Source organism: Strigops habroptila, chromosome 3 (assembly GCF_004027225.2).
Source record: "Strigops habroptila isolate Jane chromosome 3, bStrHab1.2.pri, whole genome shotgun sequence".
Taxonomy (NCBI): domain Eukaryota; kingdom Metazoa; phylum Chordata; class Aves; order Psittaciformes; family Psittacidae; genus Strigops; species Strigops habroptila.
This window is the reverse complement of record NC_044279.2, coordinates 38622954-38642821: the sequence shown is the minus strand read 5'-3', so window position 1 is coordinate 38642821 and position 19868 is coordinate 38622954. Positions and strand designations below refer to the sequence as shown.

At 37.2% G+C, this 19868-nt stretch overlaps 1 protein-coding gene across 6 annotated transcripts in view; it reads left to right on the top strand.

Moving 5' to 3' along the window:
- Nucleotides 1-19868, top strand: part of ZFC3H1 (zinc finger C3H1-type containing) — a 42463-nt gene that overhangs the window by 6952 nt on the left and 15643 nt on the right. For 4 of the 6 annotated variants that reach the window (XM_030478274.1, XM_030478273.1, XM_030478270.1 and 1 more), the window contains exons 3-20: nt 966-1042; nt 1299-1497; nt 1684-1910; nt 3557-3680; nt 5304-5401; nt 6331-6537; nt 7230-7394; nt 10571-10708; nt 11104-11222; nt 11566-11712; nt 13388-13562; nt 13782-13913; nt 14590-15138; nt 15216-15325; nt 16779-16910; nt 17979-18100; nt 18643-18744; nt 19105-19221. In XM_030478274.1, the coding sequence (XP_030334134.1) occupies nt 966-1042; nt 1299-1497; nt 1684-1910; nt 3557-3680; nt 5304-5401; nt 6331-6537; nt 7230-7394; nt 10571-10708; nt 11104-11222; nt 11566-11712; nt 13388-13562; nt 13782-13913; nt 14590-15138; nt 15216-15325; nt 16779-16910; nt 17979-18100; nt 18643-18744; nt 19105-19221 (2940 nt within the window). The remainder of the gene's footprint in view (nt 1-965; nt 1043-1298; nt 1498-1683; nt 1911-3556; nt 3681-5303; nt 5402-6330; nt 6538-7229; nt 7395-10570; nt 10709-11103; nt 11223-11565; nt 11713-13387; nt 13563-13781; nt 13914-14589; nt 15139-15215; nt 15326-16778; nt 16911-17978; nt 18101-18642; nt 18745-19104; nt 19222-19868) is intronic. The other 2 variants (XM_030478272.1, XM_030478271.1) reach the window with 2 other exon arrangements.

Here is a 19868-nt window from a genome sequence, read left to right as displayed (position 1 = left end):
TGCATGCGTGTGCAAACAGGAAGACCTCCAGCGTTAGCTACATACTGTTTTTTTTTAGGTATAAGGTCCTCTATAATAATACATATATATATATATAGTTTAAACAACAGCTTTCTGAATGTGACATTTGATAAAATATTAGGAAGAGTAAAAGCAGTAAAGAGTGCAAACCTTTTCTGCCAATTTGAATTATGGGAAGGAAGCTCTCTTTGCGGAAAGGCTAATACAGGAAAAGATTTCTAAGCTTCTCTCTCAATATTTATTTCCTTCCTCTGATGCAAATATATATATGTGTTTATATACATGAATTGTGTATCTATAATTTTGCTAGCAATTATATCAATTGCTTCAAGCTATAATTATGTAATAGTATACGGCATTATGTATATTATATGTAAAATGTAATACGTTAATGTGTATATATATATACATTATATAATAATCAGATGGATATATGGCTTTTGGGCAGACTAACAAATTAATATATCAACATCTTAATGTTTAGCAAGAAAGCATAACTATTTACTATGTATTTCCGTAGGATAACTCTCTTCTGTTTTCATTGGCATGAAATGGAGCAAGTGTTTTCTTAGTGCAGCTTTGGCCCTTTGTATTTAATGCTGCAGAAGACTGATCGGTTACTCAAAATAGCTGCTGGTGGAATCTGAGATGCTCAGGACAGCAGCTGATACGAGGGGGTAGCATAAAGCAGATGGCAAGAAGTCTTCTTCCCCTTGCCTCCAAATCTGGGTTTCATTGCTTCTTGAGGAAATACATGTCAACCTTAAGACAGAATGATGAAGAAATGATAGATCTTGCCTTAGGCTCATGGCATCATGATGATGTGGATTTCATCAGACATGCCAAGTTTATATTAATGTTTGTTAGTGTGTTCTTGTACATAAAACTACTGTTATATTTTACACTTTGTACCAGCGCTCAAAAATGCGGTTTTTTTCTTTTAGAAGGTACAGAAGATAAAGAACAAACATCGCAAACATCAGTGCGAAAGCTTAGCAGCTCAGATGTTACATCTGAAAAGGTAAGAGAGTATTCCTCTGTAGATGAGGAATAATTGCATTACGGTACTCTGATGGCTTTTTCCAAACTGCAGTCCAGGAATGTTTCAGTAGTAGAAACAGTCTGTTTTTAAGGAATGATATGAATCAGTACAGTAGGATTTTTAAGCTTTCCCTTGGTAAAAATTTTGGAACAGACTTTGAAAGATTAAAAAAAAAAATAAAAACCAAACTCAGTAATGTTCCCTGACTTTTTGTTTTATTCTTTCTCTTTTCAAGAAGCAGCTTGATGATGAGGAGGAGATGTCTGAATTGCAACTTAGGCTTCTTGCACTTCAGTCTGCTAGTAAAAAATGGCAGCAAAAAGAACAACAGGTGTTGAAGGAAAGCAAGGAAAAATTAACAAAACCGAAAAGCGTAACACAGAAAGTCAAACCCAGTACAAAAGCACATTCAACAAAAAAACCTAGTGCTACAGGTAAGTTTAATGTTGCTGAAATGGCATGGCCTCTGAAATAAAAAAACATCTGACATAATAAGTTATGTGAAACATTGGGCAGCGAGCCTCTAATCCTTCTAAAACTATCTGCACAAAGCTCTGGAAGAGTCTAGGATTAGGGTGAACCATTTAGGTGAAGTTAATCCCATATCCTTTTATTTAAAGCCAAGCAAACTTTGAGGAGACAACAGACAAAGACGTCAAAGAAGTTGCAGCAGCAAAAGGAACAAGACAGGCGTCAGAAAGAGGAAGACCAGAGGAAACAAGAAGAGGAAGAGGAGAGAAGAAAGAGAGAAGAAGAAATCAGGAAAATTAGGGACCTCTCAAATCATGAAGAGCAGTACAATCGGTTTATGAAGCTAATTGGAGGAAAGAGGAGATCAAGAAGCAGGGTAACAAATTTTTTATATGGTGTTCAGGTGTTATGTTTGGGATTAACGAGTGATTTCTGTCTTGCCCTTCCTGGTTCTGTCTTGTATGTCCATCATTCTCCATCCCCCCTTTCTCCCCCCAAAAAAAGCAAAAGCTGAAAGTATTTCAGTGTTTACAGTGTTTTAATCCAATGCTAGACAGGTGTTCCCTTTGGGTTTTGTAAGATCAGTTTTGTGTGAGTTGTGTATTTGGAAGTCAGTGGTATTTTCCTTCTAAAGGTATTTTGAATGTTGTGATCAAAGAGCAGTCTGTAACTTAACACAAACCAATCAACCACACTTCCTTTGCTTTCTTCTCTTAGACTGCAGTTTTGTTTCCACATCTTCAAACATATGTCTACACAACTTCAGTGGTCTGCTTCTTTCAAAATGTCATCTGGCATTTGGTTTCTTTGTAGTACTTTTTTAATTTGTCAAGGTACAAAGTATGTTCAGGCACAAAAGATAATTCAGCATCATTACAGGATGGCAGAACTGTGCCAAATTTATGAAGGAGCAGAGTTAGTGCAGTGGTCATGCTGTACTTGTAGGCTGTCTTCATTCTCTTGAGATAAGTGCAAAAGGCACTTGAATCGCTAATATTCTATTTCTGAAACATTGGTACCTTACAGAAAAAATGACAGTGTTCCGTCAGCATTAATGCTTTCATCATGGAAGCAGTACAGCTGCTGCAGCTAGATGCTTCAGGTGCTTGGAGCTACCGGTGCTGTAAGGAAAAATGAAACTACAACTAAGGGAATTGGCACTTCCTATATTTGAGGTCATGTTATAGGTGAATCCCACTTATAATAATGAGTGGAAAACTGAGGCTGAAAGTGTTTTAACAGTAAAAATTCTAAAAGCTACCAAAATGTCTACTGTATGCCTTTGAAACATACAAATTGAGGAGCCTTAAGAAATCATGCTTACCTGTTCTGCCTATGTTGAGTGTTCACTGAATATTGGTTGGCATGTGTATAATGTTAGGCATTCTTTAAACAATCTGATACATTACTTGTCAGTCTCTAGACAAGTTTCAGTGTGGTATGTGGCTCCTTCTGGGACAGTAAAAGGATTCTCCACCTAAGATACCAGTCATAGAACAACCAGAACATGCTTCACCTAAACACACAACTGCTGTCATAGTGAAGATGATACTTGTGCAATTTTGTGTTGTTTCTAACAAGGGTACTTGAAGTGCTCTGGGTAATTGCCATGACAGCTAAACAGAAATAATAAAGCATTTAATTCTCTTTCAGTGTTTCAGAAATATTTATATAACCATAGCAATTTAGATGGTTATGATCGATAGATAATGATCGAATGGGTATTTAAAATAGACAGATAATGATCGAATGGGTATTTAAAAATTGCTTCTATCATGACCACCCCTCCCTCAAGAGATCCAGTTTTAAAATTGTCTGTTAATTTGGCAAGTTACTACCAGCAGTGGAGTTGATTAAAAGGTAATCTTCAGTTTGCTTTTTGTACAAACGAAGTAAATCATATTTATAAAACAATTAAGACAAAATTATAAGGGCCTTTTCCTAAAATTTACTGTTAATTGGTTTCTGCCAAAAGATTAACACAAGACTAGCAAAATAAAATACACTTTTTTGTGTGTTTAGTCCTCAGATACAGACTTGAGACGGTCAGTGGATAAGCAGTCTACAGATAGTGCAGGAGGCATATACCAGTATGATAATTATGATGAAGTTGCTATGGATACAGATAGCGAAACTAACTCTCCAGGTAAGACTTATTTAAATTTCTTTTTTTTAATATGGTGATTCGTAACAATAGTTAAAAAGTAGGAAATGAGTCATCATTTTAGAAGGAAAGTCTTTTGTAATGTAGCAGTTACAGAACTAACGTTTTAAGGTGCGCAAATTCTGTCTTGTTTTAATGCTGGCTCTCTTTGTTCTCCATCTCTGATGTAGTGGTATTGTGCAGGTCTTTGAGGTTATACTGTTCTTGTTGCAGTGCTGTAGAGTATATACTTTTACCTTCCCAAGCAGCTGTGTAGAAAGTAAGGGCCTCAGGGTGTTGACTGGATAGACAGCAGGATTACAAAAATGAGTGTTCCAATGAACATTAAGTGAAATGTGAGTCAGCAGTGTGGCTTTGGGTGATAAAGGCGATCTGCAGCGCAGGTTGTAGCACTGTGATTGTAATGGGTTGCTAAACACTGACAGGACTGTATCAGTTTTCTGGTTTCATGGCAGAAGAAAGATAGTGATGTACTAGGAATCTAGCAAAGGGCCTTTTCAACTAAGGCCTGTTTTGGTAAAGTTCACTGGAGACTCAAGCACTTGATTTGTGGACAGGAACTGGGAGAACTGTGTGTGTGTTGAGAAGGCTAAAGGTGGCTTTTGCTACTGTCTTCACCTACCTAGTGGGGCAGTTAGAGAGAAGACAGAGCCAAACTCTTCTATGGAGTGTGCAGCAGAAGGACAAGGGGCAACACTTAAATTGTAACAAAGTAAATTCAGATTAGATACAAGAGAAAACTTTCACAGAAGATGGTCAAACACTAGAGCAGGTTAACTAGAAACATGGCATCTCCATACTCAAATATACTTGGACAGGACAAGGCCCTTAGCAACCTGGCTTTGTGGGCAGCACTGCTTTGAGCACCTGTGCTAGGGCATATGCCTCCCAGAGGTCTGTTCCAGCTTAAATCATTTATTGACTCTGAATTTGAGGTGCATTTAAGGTATTCAGGTGTCCTTGTTCCATGTCAACATGTGGAGTGTTGAGAAAGCATCGTTAAGTATTCTGCTTTATTGTTCATCTTTATTCTCTTTGCTTTTCATCTTCCGTAATTTTTTTCTTTTTTTCCACTCATTTTTTCTCCTTTCTTGCCAGCCTTCCTTATGCATTATTAGTTTGCTAAAATACTGCACCTTCTGTTTCAGACACATACACTACATGAATCTTCTCTTCTTGAAACATCTCAAGCTCTGGTTTTATGTTTCAGAATTCAGTATCAGCTGTGCATTTGGTCTGGTTCTGTCCCAGTTCACATTGTATTTTTGTGGCCAGTAATCAGGCGATTCATGTGTTGAGATACCTAATTTAAGAAAGTAGATTCTTGCAAATTAAATACGAGGGCTAAATCATTCTGTAGTACTGTTTGGCTGTACCTGCACTTCATATGTAAAATAGAAAAAGGATAGGTAACTACTATTTTTATATACGTATATGTAAGAAATAAATGCACTGTGTTGTGTCTGGTGTTACGTTTCAAATTGATGCATAGTAAAAACATTTGTCTCCTGCTGCTGCATTAAACCAGTTGAAGTATAAGCATGAGCTGGTCTTTAGTAATTACCTGCCAGATTCCTTATGCTCAATAATTTGTTTTAATTACAGCTTCTTCTCCAGCGCAGCCTCCTTTCTTTGAGTGTCCGGTAGGATATTTTCCACCTCCAGTACCACCAGTTTCCTTGCCACTGCCACCTCCAATTCCAGTAAGTAACCTTGAAAGGAGTGTGGTTCTTCTAAATGTTGGTAATTCTCTTTGCATCTCATTTGTAATGCTAAAGTTAGGATTAAATTTAGATTGTGTTTTTGATACAGTTCTCTATTTGGTAATTCCCTTGAACTGATAGGCTTGTTTTTAAAACCCTGTTTCAGCTAATTTTTGGTGGATCTAATTCCTGTTAAATGGAAGTTCTCCCTATTGAACTAAATTTTTCTCTTCGTTGTTAGAGCTATGCTATTTCATAACAGAAAGCAAAAATTGCCTGAGGCACATAAGGAAAAATAATGGATTGGAATTGTAAGTGCAAGGCAACTTTGCCTCCTACCTCTAGGCCATGTATGTAGATATGCTTATTCTCTGAGTTGTTACCTTGTTACATAGGGGGGGAAAACCAGCCAAAAATGTAGCTCATTAGTGGTTTCATACTTTGTGCATTTTGACTATATGCTTTCTGTCTTCTTACCTAAGAGTCCTGTGGGAATCTAATTAATGTTGGGTTTTTTTTCCCCCCACCCCTTTTCTTCACTGAATGATTGTTAGCCACCTTAGTAAAGCAGTAGGAAGTTGACATTTCCTGCCATGACAGCTTCTGAATTTTTGACTGAGGGAAGTTGTGATTTTGTTAGCTAAGACAAATTCATAAAGCTGCTTAAGGACTGTTTTTTCAAGCAGTGTGAACCTCTCTGGTCAGCCATGTTTTTGTGGCTTCCTCTGGTTCTGATTCTCATTTATGTTTAGTTTGTATGCCTGCCCTATTTTATTATCCAAATGTAACCTTGTTGCATTATCTTTGAGTAACTAACTGTTCAGCAGTGGCCTTTGACAGTGAAGTAAATCCACTGCAGTTTGAATTAGTTTTTAAACCATAAAATAATTTAGGTCTCATGTTTCAAACCCTTGTTTTCCTTTTTATAGCAGCCTGTACCATCTTTGAGCCAACTTTACACGGAGGGTATTTCTTGTGTTTCTCTTGAGCCACCTCCACCTCTTCCCCCTCTTCCCCCTGAAGAACCTGAACAGCCACCAAAACCTCCATTTGCTGATGAGGAAGAGGAAGAGGAGATGCTCTTAAGAGAAGAATTACTCAAGTCTCTAGCCAACAAACGAGCTTTCAGATCTGAGGTACTCTGTTGGTTTTTGAATCTAAACCTCTAGATGGCAATCTTGACCAAATTAAGTGTAACCTGCTAAAGGAAGATTACAGGCCTTTTAGTGCTGCCTTTCTGATTTTTAAAAAAAAGTCTCTGACTTTCTATCACCCTTTGCCCCCCAAAAATTAAAACCAAAAGAAACCAAACCAAAAGCCACCCCAGAACACCCTGGAATTGTAAATTGCGGATCGTTTTTTATTTCTGAAGGAATTACAAAACTTCAGGGTACTAAGAATTGAGTATGTATAGGGAAATGGGGATTGTGTGTTCTGCAGAAAAAAGCTTATTATTAATCAGCTGTCAGAAAACAAGCCAGTTTGTTTTAACAGCCTAGCAAAAGGAGTTGCCAGAGGTTAACTGTTTTTCTGGTGTTCTGGTTGTTTTTGGAGTGAGAGTAAAAGTTAGTGGGTTTAAAAATTTCGATTGTTTTGACCTCATTAATAAGTCACGGATCTTTTGCAATTGACCTGTGAATAACTGGCATGTTCTTGTGTGCCTTGTTTGATACTATTGCAGAATTGCAAGATTTGTCTAATACATTTGGATAGTCTGCCTAAATCACAGTTCCAAGACACATATCGAACAGTCTTTTATGCTTATGTTTGTCTTTTTAAATAGCTCTGCATAGTGCATATTTTTACGACCATATTTTTGTTTTGTTAGGAAACTTCAAGTAACAGTGGTCCATCATCCCCTCCTGTTCCAGATAACTTGCAGCCTGTGCCAAGAAGCAATCTGACCGCTGTCAGTATTAATACTGTGTCTCAGCCACGGGTACAAAATACAAAGCTTGTTAGAGTACCGAGGCCTCCACGAGCAGTGATCACAGTAAGAAAATATTGGTGCTTTCTATTAATAAGACAATAAGTTGAAGTTGTCCTCAGTTCAAGTGAGCATCAGACTTGAGGTTTTCTAGTGATGTAGCACAGAATGGTGGAGCATTAAACATTTGAATTATTCATAACTTTGATAATCTGTATGCTCTTCTAGAAAGAATTTCACACCGAAGTAAAGATACACAGCTTGAGAGCATCAAGCACACCAGCACTCATTTGAACTGAGAAAGACTGTAAATATAGTTCAATTAATTTCTTTTCTACATCAGCACAGACTAAAGGGTGCTGTTCAATGGTAGCTGAGCCAATCTAATCACTGTGTTGCCAAAAAAGAGATGGTCTTGCCCACTCTTCCACTCTTGGCCACTTCTTCCACTCTTGTCTTCCTTTTCTCTTTCTTTTCTCTTATGCTTCAGACCTCACTTTAATTTAGTTAATGTTCTAAACTCGTTAGAAAACTAACCTAGCATGGGAAAAAGTATTTTTCGTTCTAGGAGGAGTTGGAATTTTTCAGTGGTGTGTAACTATCAGAGCAGGCGCAAAAGTACTGGCAGGTGGCATGTCTGTGAGTGCATTTGGAAGACTGAGGAGAGAGCATTCTCCTCCTCAGGCAGCAGCAGACTTAGTTACATTAGCTTAAGCCATGTTTTGTAACTTGACCTTAATTTGGATGGTCACAGGAGGTATGTGCAGCTAGCATTTGATTTGTGATGTCTGCAGTCTTCTCGGATTGTTGGAAATGTTGATAAAACTGTATTTGCCTGTATTATGCCAGACTGAAGCCCATGCGATCTACTATTTATGGCAGTGAACCATACATAGAGGCTAATTTGTGATTATTTTAACAACATATCTTGTAAAGCTCTTTCCCATGCAGATTCTCTAATGCATAGTATAGTATGATGAAGTCCATACCTTTGCCTTTCTGTCAGTGAATGGCATCTCTAATAAACTTAATTCTTTTACTAATTTGGATGAATATAATATCTTTGAGACTACTAGATCACTGTCAAATCTAGATGTAGCTGGCCAACAACTTTCTTGCTCACAAATACAGACTGTATGATTGCTTGGTCACCTGATGCCGTAATGGGGTCAGGGGAAGCTTAAGATGGTAGAGACCTGAATGTTCACTTTTTTGGTCATTCTAAGGCCTACTTTCCTTTCTGTAGGAAAATTGCACTCTTAAACTTAGAATGGGTGTATTTTTTTTTGTCTGAACCCATCTTCACAATCTACTTTAAATTCAAGGTATAGAGTAGTTGTTCAGTTTGGACATGCTAATATCCTTTCTGTCATTGTTTCACATTTACTTAAATTTTTTTAGTGTTCTTCTGTTTAAATACTAAACCTATTCTGAAAAAACCCCCCTTAAATTGTCTCTGTTGTCATGAGACTTCATTAACTGCTGTTGCTTTGAGGGAGAACACATGTTATTGGGGAGCTGCTGGTTTGTCTTGGTAACATAATAAAAGTCTCTTATCAGCTGTGCTCTTGAAAGGCATTATGTAAATGTTGAAAAACCTGCAGTGGAAATTCAGTGCCTGTTGCTCAGTTAAAGTTGATGGATTAATACCTTGTATTTGAATCAGCTAGGTGTGGAGCTGAGGACCTCTGCTTAGCGAAATGGCCTACATATACCGGTTTGCTTTTTCGATGACATCTTGTAACCCTTTTTCAAAGTAGTCATGGACACTCAGGGTCTGTTCACTACAGATTGAAAATACGTCTTAGAACATTATGGAGAGATCCTGCATTACATCTGAGGCTGTAGTTCCCCTGCAGCAGAAGCTAATCTTACAGAAGGCAGTGTGATTGTAGTTACCTGGTGTTACTTTACTGATTAAACATTCTGCTGAACCACATCAAAAAATAACACCTGGGAAAAAACACCTGGAGAAAAGTAGATTTTTACCTTCCCTATTATCAGCTTTTCCCCTAGAAGAAAAGTGGGGCAGGCAGATAGAGATGGTTTACTCTACCCAGCTGTGCCAAAAGCAGCTTGGCAGCTTTGATCTTTTAATACCAAGAGCCAGTGATAGGGAAGGGGTGTATTTGGCATCTGAAAATGAGAAGGCTGGGATGCCTTGTGTCGTTGTCTTAGGTTTGCATGGAGCTACAGACAGAATATTTGTAAGGAGAGGACTAGTGCTTTGTCCTGTCTTATAGATTGGAATTCCACCTACCTGTGCTATGGTGGTGCGAAAATGATGCAGCTGTAGTACATTCAGAAGTAGCAGATACAATCCTTATTTAAAGAACTATCTAGAAAGAGAATATCAACAAGAAACAATTGTGGAAATTGGGTATTTTTCACTTTAGGGTTGGTTTTTTTTGTGGGGTGTGTGCTTTTAAAAGACACTTAGAGCTTTGAAGAGGTCCTGTCTTGAGATAAAGGTTAAACATATAACTGCAACTGTCCAGACCTACACTGGGAGATGGGAAGAACAGTTTTGGAAATGGGAACTAGTTGCTTCTCTTCAAGCTCTTATTTCAGAGATTTGAGCTTAATCTAAATTAAAATGCCTGCTTGTTTCTTTGCGCTGGAATTGGCAGTCATCTGAACTTAAGTGAGCTGTTTCAGTTAGTGAGGTTGTCAAAAAATGATTAATCTTGTTTCCTTTGTTCTTTATGTGCTATTGGTGTTCTGCCAATTTGAACTGCCTGAGTAGCTCACTCTAAGGTCAGCTAAGTATAACTGTGGGACAAGAGGCATCACAACTATGTGGCAGAAATACGAGGGAGTTCTGGTATGTCTACCACCGTATTTCTAATTCATACTAGGTTGATTGTTACCTCTCAGTTACTTAACATTGCTTGCAAAAGTCAGATGATAATTTTCACTACAATTGAAATAATTCAGGTAGTATAGGAGTCAAAGATTTGAGATTTGTATGCTGTGACTAAGAGATACAAATATGCTGCAGATGCTTGGAAGCAGGTTGAAAATGGAGTGCCTTTCATGTCCCATTTCCAAGAATGGGTACGTTATCTCCATCTTGTAGTGGAGGTGCACAAGTGCTGAGGTTTTTTCTTACAACTTAATAGTATTGTGCTACAATAACAAAAGGAGGTAGTCTCTTTTTTTTTCCTCTACTAATAAATATGCGCTTAGTTATATCTGTCTTTTAACTTCTTGCTATAAAACTTCTTCCATTCTCGCCACAGCTTCCAAAGCACAAGTCTGTTGTGGTTACATTAAATGACTCGGATGATAGCGAGTCTGATGGAGAACCATATAACTCAACTAGCAGTGTGTTTGGAGGACTGGAATCTATGATAAAGGAAGCAAGAAGAAATGTTGAGGTAAATTGTCAGCATTTAGGAGGTTTATTTTTAATTATTTTGCTTTGTATATGGAGTTTAACCTTAGAATTCGGTCAAGAAATACTGGATTTCATTAGAAATAGGCAAGAGTGACTACTCCTGTCTGCATCACTACAATGTAATGTGGATTGCACAAGCTAATTAAAATGATTTTATTGGTTCAGGTGGCATTCTGGAGATAGAACTTGTAATATGTTTTAGTTTCATTTTCAATTAAAATTCAGTGCATCTTTAAGGAAAAAGTATTGGCTTTAAAAGGTCTTACTAGGCTTGAACAGCCTTAAGTTTGTGCTGAAATGCCTCTTAAAAATAGTAGTTAATAGCTGTATTTTAAAATAGTGTGACTAGTATTGACTTGAACCTCATTGTAACAGGCATCAAAAATCAAAGCCCCTCCGAAATCGGAAAAAGAAAATGATCCAATGAGAACTCCAGAGGCTCTACCAGAAGATAAGAAGATAGAATACAGGCTCTTGAAAGAAGAGATTGCCAGGTACAACAGAGTTTAATTGTTAATGTAAATTGTATATTCTTTATATGTCTTTACTGCTCTATTTTTGTAAGTGGAAGGAAAACTTGAGTTTGAAAACCTTGCCATTACCTTCAGGCTTTTCCCCCATTTAATTTTTAGTAAGACAGTATAGGCGTCTAAAAAAGTCCTTGGATTTGAACTGACTTACAGTTATTTGCTTTTGATTGCAGTTGTGGAAAGTAATTTTTCTTTTAACTTGAAATCTTGTCCTGCTACTTTTTTGAAGATTTTAAAACTATTGAGAGTACACATTGAAATGAATCTTGAAGCTACTGAACATCTTTGCATTTAACATCTGTTTCAGTCGTGAAAAGCAACGCTTAATTAAGTCTGATCCACTGAAAAACAATTTGCCCCCTACAAAATCTGATGGTGAAGTTGATGCAATTGGGAGAATAGCAGTAGTGACAAAACAAGTAACAGAAGCAGAAGCAAAGCTTAAGAAAAACAGGTAAGTATTTTGTTGTCACAAGTCCTACCTTGTTTGCTTAGCAGGATGGAAATAGTAAATAATCTTTTTGAATGTGTAGCATTTAAAATACAGCAAATAATTGGTTTTCTTTCATCTTGAATGACAACTGTTTGTTGAGTGTGCTTTTCACTACTGTGTACGTATTTTCAATCAGATATGCCTCATACATATAAATGAATGTTTCTGCAGATTATGTACACTATTTGAAGCTTTTCCTGTATACCTTTCCTCTTTTAGCATGCCTCTTCCATGTTTCTCACCCTTCTTCCATATTAGTGTGGGAAATATGAGTACTTTACATCCTTCTTCTCTGCTTCTGTTGCCACTTCATTATTTCTGTGTGGTCTTGTGAACAAACTGGCTTATGGTCAGATATCAACTGAAGGACACTTCCCCCCCCCCCTTTATTCACACCCATCTAAGTCTTTATCTTGTTTCCTTTAATGCATAACTTGTTATATGTAATTACTCTGCTACTGTGCTGTGATACTATGACTTCTAGTCTGCTAATTGTATATGTGCCCTAAGGAAGAATTGGGTTCTTACTTAACAGAAAGCAAGAACATATGTGTTTTGGATATCTTAATGTTAATAACAGTATTAAAGATACACCGCTTGCTTACCTTCCTCTGTCCTCATAACTAGAATGTTGGCGGGGTGGTTGTGTGTGTGGTGTTTATCTGTTTATCTGCTTGTTGTGGTTTAAGTCCAGCTGGTAACTCAGAACCATGCAGCTGCTTGCTCACTGTCCCTATTCTTCCCCCCCCAACCCCGGAGGGATGGGCAGGAGAATCAAAAGATTGTAAATCCCGTGGGTTGATAGAAGAACAGTCCAGTAACTAAGGTATAATACAGAACCACTACCACCAATAATAAGGGAAATAAAAAGGGGAGAGAATATAAAACTAAAAGGGGAAAAGGAGAAGAAAACAATAAACACAAGTGATGCACAATACAGTTGCTCATCACCTGCTGACCGATACCCAGCCTGACCCGAGCAGTGATTTGGGCCTTCTGGGTAACTCCCCCCAGTTTATATACTGGGCATGACGTGCTGTGGTATGGAATACCCCTTTGGCTAGTTTGGGTCAGGTGTCCTGTCTCTGCTTCCTTCTGGCTTCTTGTGCCCCTCTTCACTGGCAGAGCGTGTGAGACTGAAAAGTCCTTGATTAGAGTAATTGCTACTTACCAACAACTAAAACACTGGTGTGTTATCAGCATTGTTCTCCGGCTAAAGTCGAAAACACAGCACTGCACCAGCTACTAAGAAGGAGAAAAATAACTGTTGCAGCTGAACCCAGGACACTGCTTTATACTGAAATGCTGAACGTGGAATACTGATATCTGCTGGATGTACTACCAGTATTTATTGTCTCATGGATGTTAACCGTCTGGAGAACATCTCATGGATGTTAACTGTCAGGATTTGCTAGCTCCCCATTTCCCTCAAACTTTCTTATGTGTCAGAAAGCAATAAGTAATATTTTTACACTCAAGGAAAAAGATAGAAAGAAACGATCATTCATGTTTTAAAAAATGTTGTTTGTTAAGTGAAAAAGAGCTGAGTTCTTCAATAACCAGGGTTTCAGAGGGGCAGCAGCAGCTCTGAAAAACCTTCGGAAAAAATTTGGTTACATGGCTTTTCTCCTTTTAGAATTCTGTTGATGAAGGATGAATCTGTCTTGAAACATTTATTGCAACAAGAGGCCAAGAAGAGGGAGAATGTTCGAATTGCTGAAAATAAAATTAACAAACTGGCTGAACAGCTACAAGCAACAGAGAAGATCCTGAATGCGAATAAGATGTTTCTCAAGAAGCTTCAGGAACAAGTAACATGAATTTTGATTTTTTTTTTTTTTCTTTTTTTTTTTTTTTTTTTTTTTTTTTGTTTCTTAGAGATGGAAATCTTGAAATGGGAAAGCTGATTTTTTGGAGGCAGTAGGCTTTCCTTGAATTAATCATTAACTCTCAGGTCTTCTCTGATTGTGATTGTGTATTATTATGTGGTCATATCTGAAAACTTGCGTTTTATTTTTCCTTTTTTTCAGATTCATAAAGTTCAACAACGAGTTACAGTAAAAAAAGCTCTGGCATTAAAATATGGGGAAGAACTTGCTCGAGCAAAAGCGGTAGCAAGTAAGGAAATTGGGAAGCGAAAACTGGAGCAAGATCACCTTGCAGTAAGTCTGCATGCTTTTAAACCATGCTGTACTTGAAAAGCAGGAGCAGTTTTGATTAGGAAACTTAGTTCAAATGGGATTTCAGGAAAGTAGGAAAACATTTCAAAAGTGCTGTAGGAATTCTTCTCAGAATTCAACAGAAAAAGAATTAATCACTTAAAAGAAAAACTGTTAAAAGCCTACGTTCCTGTGCCAGGAAAACGTCAGTAATAGATAAATAATGAGCAGCTGTATTATGGAGGAAGGAAATACTTTACTGTCTGTAGAACATCAGTGATCTTGTTAAAATTATCTAGCAAAGATGCTGAAGAGGGGGATATGATATGAGTGGGAAAAAAAGCTAAAATCTTTATGTAAATTTTCCTTTTTGTGTTCTCCCCACCCATCCAACACCACTGTGTATACTTATTTTGTAGCTCACCTTTTAAATGTGGCCAGAACTTCTGTTGAAGCTCTGTACATGATGTAGGGTACTTTTTGTTGAAAACCTGCAAACCTGCCAGTTGAATTGTGTCAAACTGTTGTGGTTTTCCTGCTCTTTGAAATTTTCTGGCAAGAGTTGAAAATGTGTTTTCATAAACTCTGAATTAGGTATCTTGCCCATGTTTCATTTACCTCCTGTCAAGAGATCAGTAAATGTGAAAATGAAATAAAGGGCAATTTTTTTCCTTTTCAGCCAAACAAAATGTTGAAATTGGAGAACTCCCCTGCATCAAGTCCAAAAAAGCATTCAGCAGAATTGATTGCACTAGAGAAAAAACGACTACAGCAACTAGAACAGGAGTATGCTCTAAAGATTCAGAAATTGAAAGAGGCCCGTGCACTTCAAACCAAGGAACAGTCAAATACTGCACCTCATGCAGAAGAGGAATCTGAATTTGCATTACCTCAGCCATCACTTCATGATCTCACACAGGATAAATTGTCTTTGAACAGTGAAGAAAACTACTTTGATGATGAAGTTCTGTCTAATTCCAACAGAGAACGAAGGAGATCCTTCAGGGAATCCAATTCTTTCACTAAACCAAATCTTAAACACATGGACACTCCAAAACAAGAAACTATAAACAAACTTTCTAAAAAGGCATCAGAGGAGCCTGAGCTATTCCTTGGGTTGAATATTGATGAACTGAAAAAACTTTATGCTAAAGCTGACAGCTTGAAAGAGCTGCTAGAGAAAAGTACTGCCTCTACAGTACCTAAGGAAGATCTGTTGTGTGGTCAGGTAAATCTTTTAAAACATTTTAAAACATGTCTTTATTAGGTGGTATTGCAATTGCTGTATATCTGTTTGTTTCCTAGGAGATTTCAGTGGACATGGATGTTGATACATCAGAAAGTAAACAAACTGAAACAAAACCATTTCCATTCGAACCATATCATAGTCCTCTTCTAGTATTTAAATCCTACAGGTATGAAAACTGTAGCAGCCTTTTTGACAATGTGTTTATGTGTTTTTGTTGAGATATTATTCACTGCTTGTCCTGGGTTCAGCTGTAGCAGTCATTTTTCTCCTTAGTAGCTGGTGCAGTGCTGTTTTTGACTTTAGCCTGAGAACGACGCTCATAAAATACCGATGTTTTTAGTTGTTGATAAGTATTGCTTACTCTGATAAACCACGACACTGCTCTTGATACGTAGTCATGTACAGCAAGACAAGTGAGAAACTTGTCTATCCTGAAACAGTGCTATTTAGTTTGGGCAACCTCATAATTCTAGTTACTTTTTCCGGTATGCACGAGTCCCTTGCTTTTGTGCAGTATGCTGCTTTTTACATTGTACTACATACTGTTCCCTGCAAGTGGATTGTTTTTTGGTATAATTAAATATAGAAAGTAAGAGGCATTTGAAACCAAGGTTTTTATATCCAATATGAAGCAATCTAAAATCTGGGAAAGAATTAATGGGAGCGTATTTATTATGCAGTCTTTAAACTTGGCTAGGATATACGTTGTCTGAGTCAAGATTGAGCCAATCACCTATTTTTGGATTCCTACTCTGTGGAAGGAGGCATGACTGTGGTGATTCATCTTGACGTAAAGTAGGCACCTGCAAGTGTAATCAGTTTGACACATCTGTCTTCTGACTAGAGTGTTTTGTTCCTACACATTAAATTCTAGAAAACAGTGTCTGGTATTTAAACTGGAGAGTTGAATCCTACCATGAACCCACTTGGGTTTTTTTATTTTTATACTCTTGAGTAGCAAAAGATGGAGGCGTTTTTGTGGTGTTTTTTTTTTTTTTTTTTTTCCTCCTGTAAAATATAAATCTTTACAGGAGTGTTTATGTTAACTTCTTGTAGGTCGTGACTTCAATTCCTTAAGGATCTAGAAATCATAAGACATAGATATAGTCTAGCTAAATATTTAAAACAAGCATTTGTATGCTTAGGTCAGACTTTTTGTTTTGCTTACACACTCTAAAATCTGATTTATATTTTTTCACTGTTTTTCTTTCAGGTTAATCTTTTAGCAGTTCTCTCTATGCTTCTACTTGACATTGATCTTAGGCTGACTAGAGCATGAGTGCAGCTTTTCTAGAACTAAACTGAAATTCACTTTCAGTAGTTTGCTTTCGCTACTGGGTTGTTATTACACTTCCTGTTTTATGTGAATGAAGCACCCAAGGGAGAAGAAAATGCTAGAACAGAATCTGTTCATATTGAAAAATACTGTTTTGTTCTCTTCTTCTCTCACTGTTTTCACCTTCTTAACTCATAGGTCAGTGATACTTTTGGTTAGTAGTAGGATTTTGGAAATAATGAGATTTAATACAGAAAAAGGGATTATATTAAATGTTTTGCTTAGTAAAACTGATGTCATGTCCTGTATGCTTTGTCCCAATAATACACTGTTTTTGTTTTAGGTTTAGTCCGTATTTTCGAACTAAGGAAAAACTGTACCTCAGTTCATTAACATATAGCAATATGATTGAGCCAAAACAGTGTTTCTGCCGTTTTGATTTAACAGGCACATGTAACGATGATGACTGCCAGTGGTGAGTTGTTCCTAATTATGTTCTCTTGAACTAAGCCTCTCTTCTAGATGTCTGACGCAAAGACCAAAATAGGCATGCTTTACGTTTGTTTAAAAGGTCTGGATTTATGATCCTGTGCACAAATTCTAGAAAAGAGTGTTACTTTTAATATCTTATTACAGATACTTGATTGGTAGGAAAAAACTCCTTTCATCTAAGCCATGAAGAAAAGAGGCTCTTTAGATGTAAATGTAGAAAAGCAGCATGGACTGTTAGAGGACATTTTACCTTTTGGTTGTCCTGTAATTCAGATAGGACTCCTTTTGCTTTATAGCATAATTTCAAACCATCATGGACCTCAGGTAGTGGTTGGTACTGTTAAGCACACTAGAGATGTATCATGCTGCTAACCAAAATAAGGCATATACTAAATATTATGTGATTATATTAAAAAATATTGTTGTAGTAGTGGAATTCTAGATTTCTCTGTAAATACTGGGTAAGTTTGTGAAGCCTAATGTTAAATTATATTAAAAATAGTTTTCTAAACAATATTGCATAGTATATTTAAAAAGCAAACTGATGAATTGGTCAGGAATAAACTCAATTTGGAAATGTCTAACTATTGGAAAAATACCATAGGAGTGGACTTTAGCTTTTTTTTTTTTCTTCCCCCTTTTTGGTGGCAGACAGCTTTTCGGATCAGCTTCTAGCTGTTACCGTCAAACCATAGTTCGAGTGTTTTTAAATACAAAGTGATACCCAGTTTTTATAACTACCTTCCTTGACCTGCAAAGTTCTAAATACTGTGTTCTTATGTTAGTGTGAAACAAGTTTGTAGAGGCTTATTTTAAAGAGTAAGGCTATAGTGAAATAATGAAGACTAGGATTAAGTTCCTGATGCAGGCTTAAGTTTAGAGAAGACCTAGACATATTTAACAGCAACTTCATAGCAGACTGAAGTGTTTTCTGTGGGCATCATTTTCTTTATGCCTCACCTGAGCACGTACTGACACTAACTTTCTAGTTACAAGTCTCATTAAATTTTTGCTGTGATAAATTTATTAATTGCTTATTTGTTTGTTTTAGGCAGCACATGAAAGATTGCACTCTTAACCGTAAGCAGCTGTTTCAGGATATTCTGTCTTACAATTTAGAACTGATTGGCTGTTCAGAAAAAAGCACTGATGAGGAAATCAGCGCTGCCACAGGTTTTTAAGAGTCTTTTGTTCACTTTTGTATACAAAGATTCAGTTCTGAAGGGAATGGCTTTCATTAAAAGCTCTGGGTGCAAGGACTTTGATGTAAGGCATGTATAAGATACAGCTGTATGAATCTGCAGTTGTCCAGTCCTTTGTAGTAGGTAGTTACCTTGGTGTCTTTACAGGAAGAAAAAAACATTGATCTGTAGAAAATTTAACTCAAAAAATAAAGTATTGGTGGGATTCAGAGTACTGGGAAGCAATGGGTGTGCAATCTTTCCCTCTCCCCTTCCTCACTACTTTTTGTAACTGCTGGACTGGCCTATTCCAGCAGAGCTGGAATTTTGTAACAGTGCTGTTGCCATGTAGGATAGAGTTGCTAAACAGGATTCTTTCAGTTTTTCATTTCTTTGTTCTCATATGTTAAAATATCATACCTCTTGAAGCAGTTATACTTCATGAATTCAGCATAGGTTGTGCTAAATTGCTGTTAAGTTACCTATCTGTTTTCATTTATGTGTTTACCTAAGATACAAATATTCTTGTTTCAGAAAAATATGTTGAAAAACTTTTTGGTGTAAACAGAGACCGTATGTCAGTGGATCAGATGGCTGTTCTTCTGGCCAGCAACATCAATGAGAGTAAAAATCATAGTAAGTACTTTGGTAGATTAAGTACAATCTAAACTTTTAAATTGTGTAAGTGCCTTAATGATTTTATGAACCAAATATATTTATTTTTTTTTGTTGCTGCTTAGTTTATATATCTCAGTATTATAAATTCTGCTGATGGTAAGTTAAAGGCAGCAGAGCTTGTTTTAAGGCAGTAATAGTTTTGGAGTCCAATTTGGAAAAAATGACGTGTGCTTGAGCACAGTCGGTTTTAAATAAGTAGCATTGACTTATACACTTGTGTTGCACCCACAGAATGTTTTACTCTAAAATCTTTATTAGCAAAGATAAAGCTTGAATACAGAAAAGTAAAATAACTTCTTCTACTTCGCTTGTTTATAGTACCTCCATTTACAACATGGAAGGATAAAAGGAAATGGAGACCCAGGTACTGGAGAAAACCTTTGTTAGAAAGTAGCAGTGGTGAAGAGGAACAGATCACTGGACCTACTAAATACGGTAATCTTGGATGTGTGGTATCTATTAAAAAAAGAGCACTGGGAGAAAATATCTACCAGCCTCTTCTCAACACCTGATTTTTCAAGTGGTTCTTAAGAAAATCAGTGCTTTGAATACTTCTCTTGACTTCCTATTTCCCTCATGCAAACTTTAGTTTGTATAAATCTTTGGGAAAAATTTGACCTGAGTTTGTTGTATGTAAGATAAAAATATCCAGTATAATGTGTGACTAGAAGTTAAGTTGGAATTTTTACCTACCTGTTCTTAAAAGGAGCATAAGGAACTATCAGAATGTTTCAGCCTTGCCTATATACAATTAGGAGGTTTTTTATTATTGCAAGGTCCTACACCTGGGTCGGGGCAATCCCAGGCACTGCTACAGGTTGGGCAGGGAAGAGATTCAGAACAGCCCCGCAGAGGAGGACTTGGGGGTGTTGGTTGATGAGAAACTGAACATGAGCCGGCTTCAGTGCATGCTCACAGCCCAGAAAGCCAACCGTATCCTGGGCTGCATCAAAAGTGTGACCAGCAGGTGGAAGGAGGTGATCCTGCCCCTTTACTCTGCTCTTGTGACACCTCACTTGGAGTATGGTGTGCAGTTTTGGTGTCCTCAACATAAGAAGGACATGGAGCTGTTGGAACAAGTC